The sequence below is a fragment of the Neophocaena asiaeorientalis genome, unplaced genomic scaffold (genome assembly GCF_003031525.2).
Source record: "Neophocaena asiaeorientalis asiaeorientalis breed wild unplaced genomic scaffold, Neophocaena_asiaeorientalis_V1.1 scaffold254, whole genome shotgun sequence".
Lineage (NCBI taxonomy): Eukaryota > Metazoa > Chordata > Mammalia > Artiodactyla > Phocoenidae > Neophocaena > Neophocaena asiaeorientalis.
The window spans coordinates 3,921,709-3,931,688 of NW_020174705.1; the positions used below are offsets into that span (position 1 = coordinate 3,921,709).

General features: G+C 54.9%; 1 protein-coding gene across 1 annotated transcript in view; it reads left to right on the forward strand.

Moving 5' to 3' along the window:
• CUNH16orf96 (chromosome unknown C16orf96 homolog) overlaps window positions 1-9,713 on the forward strand; it is a 40,384-nt gene extending 30,671 nt beyond the window's left edge. Inside the window, 7 exon segments of the mRNA XM_024759624.1 lie at window positions 1,125-1,221; window positions 2,342-2,449; window positions 2,451-2,525; window positions 2,620-2,722; window positions 7,338-7,639; window positions 8,240-8,494; window positions 9,586-9,713. Coding sequence (XP_024615392.1) covers window positions 1,125-1,221; window positions 2,342-2,449; window positions 2,451-2,525; window positions 2,620-2,722; window positions 7,338-7,639; window positions 8,240-8,458 — 904 coding nt within the window. The 3' untranslated portion in view covers window positions 8,459-8,494; window positions 9,586-9,713.
• Window positions 9,714-9,980: the final 267 nt, after the last annotated feature.

A 9,980-nucleotide genomic window follows, 5' to 3' on the forward strand; every position in this document is an offset into this window, starting at 1 on the left:
ATGTTCCATAGCTGTGCTGTCCAGTGAAGTAGCCACTGGCCACATTTGACTGTGGAGCACTTGAAAGATGGCTAATGAGACAGAGAAACTGAATTTTAAATTTTATTTAAATTTAGTTAATATGGGGAATTCCCTGGTGGTCCATTGGTTAGTACTCTGTGCTTCCACTGCAGGGGGCACAGGTTCTATTCCTGGTTGGGGAACTAAGATCCCACATGCCACATGGCGTGGCCAAAAATAAATAAATTAATTAATAAAAATTTAAAAATAAATCTAGTTAATTTAAATAGCCACATGTGGCCAGTGGCTGCCATATTGGATGGCACAGTCACAAAAGAGTGTTTAATGACCTGGAAAAACGTTTGCAGTAACTTAAATGAGAAAAACAAGTAGGATGTGTGTTATGATCCTATTTTTGTTAAAAAAAAAAAAAATAAACATGGAAAAATACTGGAAGGACACATATCAAAATATTTGATCACAGTGGTTACAGTGATTTCTTTGTGTTTTTCTATACTTTCTAAAATGCTGACAATATGCATGACTTTAAATTTTTATTGAGGCTTAACATGCATACAGTAAAGTATGTAAACGTTTGTTTTACAACTTGATGGGTTTTAACATGTGTACACACCTTGGTAACCACCACTCAGATCAAGAAGTAGAACAGTTCCAGCTCCTCAGAAGGCTGATGTTTTACTATTTTTATTTCTTGTACTGAGGTCAGATACACATAATATAAATTAACCATTTTAAAGTTAACAGTTCAGGGGCATTTAATACATTGACAATATTGTGCCGCCACCACCTCGGACAATCTAGTGCCAGAACCTTTCCACCCACCGGAAGGAAACCCCGTGCCCATAAACAATCATTCCCCATCCCCCTCCACCCACCCCTGCCAACCTCCAACCTGCATCCCACTTCTAGGACTCACCTGTTCGGGGGTTTTCCTTTTATTATCAGAACAGCTGTTCTTTATGATTTATGAAGAGGATGGTGGCCCCATGCTGTGGATCTTTCTAGAGGTAAGGCTGTGTTTGAGGGCGAGCTTCCTGGAAGAGGTGGAAGCTGGGCCCTCTGCTGGCCACGTGTGCCTCCCACTTAGCTCTTGTCCTCCACAGGCAACTCATCACCATCCGCAGTGCCCGCCTGCTGTCGCGGCTGCGGCCGGCCAGCGCCAACAGCTACGAGTACCTGCAGCGGCAACAGGTGAGGTGAGCAGGTGGGGGTCCAGGCGCCAACAGAGACGCAAACTCCAGTTCCAAGATGCAAAGGCTGTCCGGGGCACTGTAGCCGTCTGCAGGGGAGCCGTCCTGGGTGGTGGGGCTGCAGACGGGCACGTGAGGTGCTCATGGGGAGAGGAACGGACAGGTTATTGGGCATCTGTCATGGGCCAAGAACTGTTAAGGGAGGGAGCTCACACCCCCCATTTAAAGCTCACACCCCCCTGTGAGCTAGGGTTGATGGGCCTGCTTCCAGCTGGAAGAAGTGACTCATGACCCTGGGTCCTCTGTGGGGCTTGCTGCGGCCGGGCAGGCACTGTGCCAACCTCTGTGACAGACCTGACCTCGTTGAATCCTTACACATTATCTCTGAGGTCATTCTGCTATCATCCCATTTCACAGTTGAAACCGAGGCTCAAAGAGCTTGAGCAACCCACCCGAGGTCTCACAGCTAGTGAGTGGCGGGCTCTGGCACCTAAACCTGCAGGTTTCCTCTGCCCACGGCTATCTCCCTGGGCCCCAGCCCTGCCGCTCATCCCCTGACACCCCACAGCTTCATGGGTGCTTCTGGCTCCCAGGCCCCCAGGCCCGAGGGTACGTCTGGCCACGTGGGGAGTGATGGCTGAATAGCAGCCACAGCCACATGAAGAGGGGAGGGACATGGGGCCCTGTGCCTGGTGCCCCCACCCTCACTCGCCTGACTCCCTCTTGGGATGAGAGGTTAAGAGGGACTTCCCTGGCGGTCCAGTGGTTAAGACTCTGCGCTTCCACTGCAGGGGGTGCCGGTTTGATCCCTGGTCAGGGAACTAAGATCCTACATGCCGCTCAGCATGGCCAAAAAAAAAAAAGAGGTTAAAAGCCCGCATTTGACAAGCCAGACCAGGGCTCCAGGTCTGGGAGAACATGGGTCTCAATTGCCCTCTGCCCCGACGGTGCCTGTCTGTATCCACACACCAGGCCCCAGGCCTGCCCGGCTGCATTACCCAAGCTGAAGCTGGAAGAAATTCCAGTCTTCCCTCACTACTGGCCAGGCCCTTGGACCCAACCTGAGGCTCCTCTGGGGTGGAGGGGTCTGCAAGTGGCTGCTGACCCCCCTGCCCTGCCCCGGGGAACAGCAGCAGCTGCAGAAGCTCCAGAACCTTGCAGCCCTGGAGGGCAGCCTGGACTCACTGGGCTCCCAGCAGGACTGGGGTGACGGCCCCGGAAATGATGCCAACCTTGATTTCAAAATCATGTAACTTGTCGACAATCTACCCCTACAGGGACCCTGAGTTGTTGGACTATGATTCCATGAGTCAGGCTGCAGCCTCTGGCGGTGGGCAGCCCTGGGGTAAGCCAGGCCCTGCTGCCTCTGTGAACACTCCCTTACCCGGGGCCCCGGGCTGCCCAACAGGCCGAGGTGGACATCCTGGGAGTGGACGGGATCCTGTACAAGGGCCGAATGAACAGCAAGGACAGGGCGCGGCCTCTGACCGACACAGAGAAGGAGCTGGCAGGTGAGGAGCATCAGGCCTTCTTGGGCACCCCTGACCCGTGCCCTGCCTTTGCTGGGCATTGTGAGGCCCAGTGTGATGCAGGTGGGGCCCAGAGCCGGCAACATCCAAGACTGGGGGCTCCTCACACAGCCACTCACAAACATGGGATCCTGCTGTATGCCAGGCACTGTACTGGGACAGCTTGTGACAAGGGATGCTGGGGAGGGGTACTGGATGGCCTCCCCAAAGAAGAATGCTGGGTGGTGATGGGAGAGTTGTGACAAGGGACACTGGTTCAAGGAGGAGGTCCTAGACTGCTGTCCTGAGGCCTCTGAAAAGGGAATAAGGCTTAGCTGGATAAAGGGATCAGGTGGGAGGAGAGTGATCTGGGGGAAGGGAATAGCAGTGCAAAGGCCCTGTGGTGGGTGGAAGGCAGGCACACTTAGGAACTCGGGAAGGTGAGTCTACCTGGAGTGGGAAGGTCGGGCTGGGGTTGAGCATGATGAGGAGGACGCCAGGACAGACTGGAGGCCTGTGTCCTAATTGTCACGGGTTGGGGAGGGTTGGGCCAGAGGGAGACATGGAATGAATTGCTCTGGTTACTGCAGTGTTGATGCCCTGGCTCCAGCTGGCTCCGACCAGGGACCCCGGGACTCAACTCCTGCACTGGGCCAGCAATACCTTCTCTGCCTGCCCCTTTGAGGTTACCCTGCTCTGGGAAGAGGAGTTCCACACACTGCCCTACTGGGGCTGGTTCAGGAGCCACAAAGTGGTCAGTGGGTTAAATTCCGCCCATGGTGTCCCTCCTCACCCCACTTTGCCTCCATTGACTTGAGAACAACCACCAGACCCCTAAGCAAAGGAAAGGAGACTCTTTTCCTGGGTGTGCTGGACAGAGAGGACAGCACCCTGCTTTAGTGTCTGGGGGCTGCAACAATTGACCACCAATTGGGCGGCTTAAGACAATAGAAATTAACTCTCATAGTACAGGAGGCCAGAAATCCAAAATCAAGGTGTTGGCAGAGCCGTGCTCCCTCTGAAGGCCCTAGTGGAGGATCCTTTCTGCCTCTTCCAGCTTCTGGGAGCTCCAGGCATTTCTGGGTTTGTGGCTGCATCACCCCTGTCTCTGCCTCCTTCTTCGTGTGGCTTCTCCCTGTGTCGTCTTCTCTTCTGTCTCTTAACTCAGATGCCCTCATCTGAAGATCCTTCACTTAATTACATCTGCAGAGACCTTTTCTTTAAACAAGGTCACATTCACAGGTTCCAGGGGGACACATCTTTTGGGCAGCTGCCATTCAACCCACTACAGGCCCCTGCCCTGGTCCAGGGGGCAGGTCACCATCTTGAACCCTGCATTCCCCCTGGGGCACAGATGTGGCCCTTACAGTGTTAATGGCTCCACCTGGACAATGCCCCCGGACGCAGATGCTGTCGAGAGGAAACTCAGGCTGGACCTCTGGGATCACCAGGCAGGATAACAGCAATGGTGGCCAATATTTAATGAGCTCAACTTCTTGCCAGGCCCTGCACTGCCTCCTCTCACGCTGCACCAGCTGGTGAGGCATTACACAAATGAGCGGGTGAGGGTCTCTTGCCAGGAGCCCACCCTTGGTGGAGGGGTCAGGGTCATCTACAGACCCGCCCTTCGTCTCCAGTCATCCATTGGATGGCGTCCCCACCCAGCTCCCCAGGGCTGTCATCAAGAGCGAGGGGCTCTTCTCCCCAGGGCTTGTTTGTTCTCCAGACCCATGCAGCAAAGCAGGAGTGGATCAGGATGCCTCAATTGCTTTATCCTGCTTGGGGGCCACAAAGTCTAACTAGAAATTGGAATCAATTCGAAACCCACCTGTGGCTGGATCTTTTGACCAGTTTGTCTTATTGCTCATTTTTTTACTCAAAAGAAATTTCTAATCCAAAACACACTCAATATCTAAACCTAAACTAGCTGATGTGAGCCCCCCTCCCAGGTCCAGCCTGATCCCAGATACATCCATCCATCCTTTGCCCACAGGGCCACCAAGGGCCGTCCAGCCAGCCTGTGCCCTCCTGATGCCTGCACAGTAGTCAGGATCTCAGGCTGGGCAGGGGAACCCTTGATCCCTAGTAAGCAGTGCCCTCAGCATGAGGCTGGACTTCCAGAGAGGTCTCAATGGAAGGGGGCTAAGTACAGGCAGGGCTCAGGTAGGCAGAGGCAGCAGGGGAGCAGATGGAGGGGGAGATGCCTCACCAGCCTCACCGTCCTTACCAGCACTGAGTGAATGGTCTCAAACCTGCTCCTGACCAGGCCCCTCCCCCGCTCAGAACCTGGCAGGGTGAGTGTCCTATGGCTGCTGTAACATTACCACAAACGGGCTTAAAACTATCCAAGTTTGTTTTATCTTAGTTCTGGAGATCAAATCAGAAGGGAATCTTACAGGGCTAAGATCGAGGTGTCTGCAGGGCTGGTTCCTTCTGAGGCTCAAGGGGAGACTCTGTGTCCTTCCAGAGGCCTCCCACATTCCTTGGCTCGTGGCCCCTTCTGCCATCTTCAAAGTGCATCTCTCTGACCTCAGTGTCTATCCTCACATCTCCTTCTCTGACTCTGACCCTCTGGCCTCCCCTCGTAAGAATCTTGCAATTACATTGGACCCATCCAGTTAATCCAAGATCATTTCCCCATCTCAAGATCCTTAACTTGATAACATTTACAAAGCCCCCTCTGCCATGTGAGGTGACATAGTCACAGCTTCTGGGGATTAGGACAGGGATGTCTTGGGGTGCATTGTCCCCAGAGTCCGATCTCCTTGGCTGGTCTGCAGGGCCCCTTGGCCACTCCCCGCCCCAGCCTCGTCTGCTCCCTGCCTCCAGCCTCCCAGAACTGCTTACTTGGGCTTCCCTGGTGGCGCAGTGGTTGAGAGTCTGCCTGCTGATGCAGGGGACACGGGTTCGTGCTCCGGTCCGGGAGGATCCCACATGCCACGGAGCAGCTAGGACCGTGAGCCATGGCCGCTGAGCCTGCGCGTCCCAGCAACGGGAGAGGCCACAACAGTGAGAGGCCCGTGTACCACAAAAACAAAAAACAAAACAAAACTGCTTGCTTGCTCTCTCAACGATCCAGGCTGTTACCCCCGTCTGAGCCCCTGCATGTGCCATGTGCTCTGCCTGGAATCCCTGGGGAAACTTTCTCATCTGCCAGGGCTCAAATGTCCCCTCCCGTCGGGAACCTCCCAGCTGCTTGGCTTTTGGCTCTTGCAGAGGTGGGAAAGCCATGGAGGAGATCGTGGGAGAAGCAGATATTGGGGTCAGGTGGCAAGTTCCGGTTTGGGCCTCTGCATCCAATGTGTCTGTGGGCCTTCAAGGAGAGTGCAGGCTCAGAGCTGGGTTCCCAGGCCTCAGTGGGTCTTGGTTTTGAATCTGTATCCCAGGCTCATGTGCTTCACCTTGGAGGGAAGCAGTATGACAGTCTCACTGGTTGGCAGGTCCTACCTCTGGCGCGGGTTCAATCCCTGGTCGGGGAACTAAGATCCCACAAGCTGTGCAGTGTGGCCAAAAGAAAAAAAGATGAAACATGGAAATAAGGGAGAGAATGACTGGGGTCGGGAGGTGTCCCTGTGGAGCATGTGGTCTGAAGGACTCTCTGAAAATGAAGGTCAGGAGACAGCCAGGGAAGGACACAGTCGTCCAAGCAGAAGGAACCGTCGGGGTCCTGCATGGGAAGGAGCTTCGTGCCCCTATAATTTGTCCCAGGTGGGAGGCCTGACCCATCCCCTCCAGACCTGGTGCCCTGCTCAGCCGTCTGCGACCCCCCAACACCACCCCCACCCGCGTCCTTCCTGTATATTCGCTCTCATGGCCTCTTTTCCCTGCACGTTCCCACCTCGTACAGCGGTCTCTGGTCCGGATGGCCGGTCATGGTGACTCTTGGCTGGACGGGGAGAAAGGGACGCCTTGGGTTCAAAAGTGAAGGATGGAGCCAGACTCCAAAGGCCACATATTGTGTGACCCCGCCCCCCCATGATGTGTCCAGAACAGGCAAATTACAGAGACAGAAAACAGATTAGCGGTTGCTGGGTGTTCGGAGGAGGGGTGAATGGGGGTGTGTGTGACTGCCTTATGGGTACAGGTTTCTTTTGGGCGTGATGAAGTATTCTGGAACCAGAAGGAGACGGCAGTTGCAAAGCCTTGTGAATACACTTAATGCCACTGAATTGTTCACTTTGAATGGTTAATTTTATGTGAAGTTTACCTCAGAAAAATGTGCATGCACAGAAGATGAAGGCCAGGAAGGTGGGGTGGGGCACTGTGGTAGCCTGGTCCTAGTGGGAACAGCTGAAGAACTGTCAGGCTGGCCAGCACGTCACCTGTATCTTTTCATGCTAAAATAATGTCTCTCTCCTCCTTGGCCTTGAGTTACTTTCAAAAAGCCTTTTCTGACATCTCAGCTTCTAGAAGCGCTAGACTTACGAAGGTGGGGGGGGAGGAAGGGTCTTCCTTGCATGACTGGGTGGGGATTGGGTATGTGAAGAGGCGGCAGGGGGTAGTTGGGGGGGGGGCAGCAGGGCAGGTCCCACCAGAGCGAAAGGGCCTCCAGGGTGGGGCAGAGCCCTGGAAGTGCCCCCCACCAGCTCCTGTCTCTTCCCCTTTCTTTTCCACCAAGCTGTTAAGGTTCCGCATCCCCCAGCTCGAAGCCCATATGAAGGTGCGCGCCCGAGTGCCTTATTTGGTGCCATCTACCCCTGTGAGTACCTGCCCCCCAACTCCCTGGCCCAGCTGGGATTCTTGCAGGGTCTCTGGGCCCCCAGTCCCAGCCTGGGGCTCTCCTACCCCACCTCATCCATATCTCACCTGCCCTGCTCGGACCTGGGCCAGAGAAGATCCCTCGAGTGGCCCCCACCTGGCACCCAGCACCCTGGCCAGGGCCTCCAGCCGTCCTGGGCTCCACCTTTACCCTTCAGCCAGGTTTCCTGGCCCAGGAGCCATCCCTGGGGTCCAAGCCAGGTGTCTGTGCCCTGGGGTCCAGCCGGCTGCAGAGCTGGGATGAGGGAGCCTGTTCATTCCCTCAGGCCTCTCTGTTGAGGGCCCGTGAGCCAAGTTGGGGGCAACTGAGCTCATGACTCCTCTGGTCACATCACCACGTACCAGGCATCTGAGAGTACTTTACAGCATACAAAGCACTTCCTCCCTTCTCATCTCACCCAGTCCTTATCCCGTTAACCAGGATGCTGAGGTGAGCACAGCTAGCCCATTTTAAAGCGGGGGAGCTGAGGCACACGACCACGAACTGGGGAATGCAAGAGCTGGGCCAAAGCCCAGATCCTGGACTCCAAGTCCTGTGTCCTCTCGGCTGCCCTGCTCCACTTCTGTGTCCACCTCTGGTTTCGTTTATCTTGGGCCGCCCCCAAAACCCAGGAAGTGTCAGGTGCCTGGACTGGGTGAGCAGAGGTGGAGCACTTCCAGTCTTGGGGCTTCTCTTCTCCTTAGTGGAGAAGATGACCCCATCGGGCCAGCCTCTCTCCAGAATATTCCTGGGACACATCATGGGTCTCTCTTGCCCCCCAGCAGCCTGCCCCCCCAAACCAGCATGGGCTCAGCCACCTCAGGCCCCCAGCCGACATGCCAGCTCAGTCTCCGTCTCTGCCTCCCCTGCCACTGCTGCCACAGCTGATGCCATCCCTGCAGGATCCCCAGCCGGCGCCAGGGCCTGCCGGGCACCCAAGGCCTCTGCGCCTTGAGTCCCAAGCCGGCGTGCAGTCAGCCAAGGAGCCCACCAAGCTGTGAGCCTGCAGTGCCAGCGTCGCCCCCTCCCCCAAGCAGGTGGAGACCCTGCCCTGAGCCTAGTCTGGGGAAGGTGCAGGGGCCCTGGACTTAGGGGAGGGTCTCCATAAGGAGCTCATTTTGATCCAGTAGCTGTTTTAACTCTCATATAAATACCTGTAACACAATCCTTCTCATGCTATGTTTCATGGAGAACACAGCTTTCTAGATTGAATTTCCCACTAAACCAATTTAATTCCTTGACCAATTTTCAATACAACACAAAGTGGTTTTAAAAACAATCACTTTCCTTTTTATTTTGCTGAAATGATTTTATCAGAATCAGTTCCAATTACAGCTAACACCACTGTCCATTTTCTTTGGGGACCATTATTTCTACCAGGACCAATTTTCTCATGGGAACCAAATTTTATTGCATGCATGGTTTTTTATTGTCTGTTGATTGTTCCCACCAGTAATTACTGTTATGAGTTGGATATTTAAAGAACCTGATTGTTTGTATTTACTTCTGGCTAATCCATGAGGCACTTGGAGCAATGGCCCTGGAATCCTCCAGGACCGCTCTGTCCTGTTTGGCATCTTTCTGCCTCTTTGGTTCCCGTGCTCACTGCCTATGCACTTGGTGGAGGGGGCAGGGGTGTCAAAGCGTCCTGATTTGGGGTTCAGAGCCTGGCCTGCTCACTCCTGCCTGGTGGGTCCTGCAGCCTGGCGTGGTTTCTGCCCCTTGGACGGTTTACTGGTCTCTCCTCCGTTTCGCGTTTTCTCCCTTTCCACCCCCTAGGTTGTCCAGTTGCGCCCTCTACCCTTTCTGTGCTTCTGATACTTCTATCACATTCCACAAAGACTAAAAAAAAAAAAAGTTTTCTCTGAATAGTTTTGGGGCATGGCTCCCCCAAACATCCACCAGAGGCTCCTGGAGCAAGTCAGGGAGTGGGGTGGGCAAGCTACCCGGGGGTCCGCCCTGGGGGAGCCAGGGTGCTGGCATGGAGGAGGGTTCTCTGGACGGGCAGCCAAAGGAGTCCTGGATGCTGCGTGCCTGCCCCTCCCCACCAGTTGTCCCCCAGCCCTGCCTCCCCCTCCCCCTGCTCCTCACCTGCAACCACTCCTGACTTCTCTTTTCTTTCTCCAAGGACTGTGTCCAAATGAGGCCGAGCTCTTCCTGACCCAGGTGACCTACACCGCCTTGGGGGATACTGGCCAGTGCATCTCTGTCCCCACCCCCATATTACATATGAGTGTTTTTGTCAGCTTCTCCCCAGAATAAAATCTTTCACTTTTCTGATCGTGGATAAGGGTGACTGGCCCCATGCCCTCTGCGAGGGGAGGCCTTGCCAGTCCCACATGGGTGGGTGGACCTGCCAGTCCTTCCTCGGGCCATCAGCCCAGGGTCAGCCTCCCAGAACCACTGTCCAGAGCCACCATGGCTGAGTCTCAGCAGAGAATCACAACAAACTGCCCCTCCCCCATCACGTTGGTCGCCCCGTGGCAAAGCGCCCCGTGTGGCCCTGGTCCTGTGTGGTGGGCA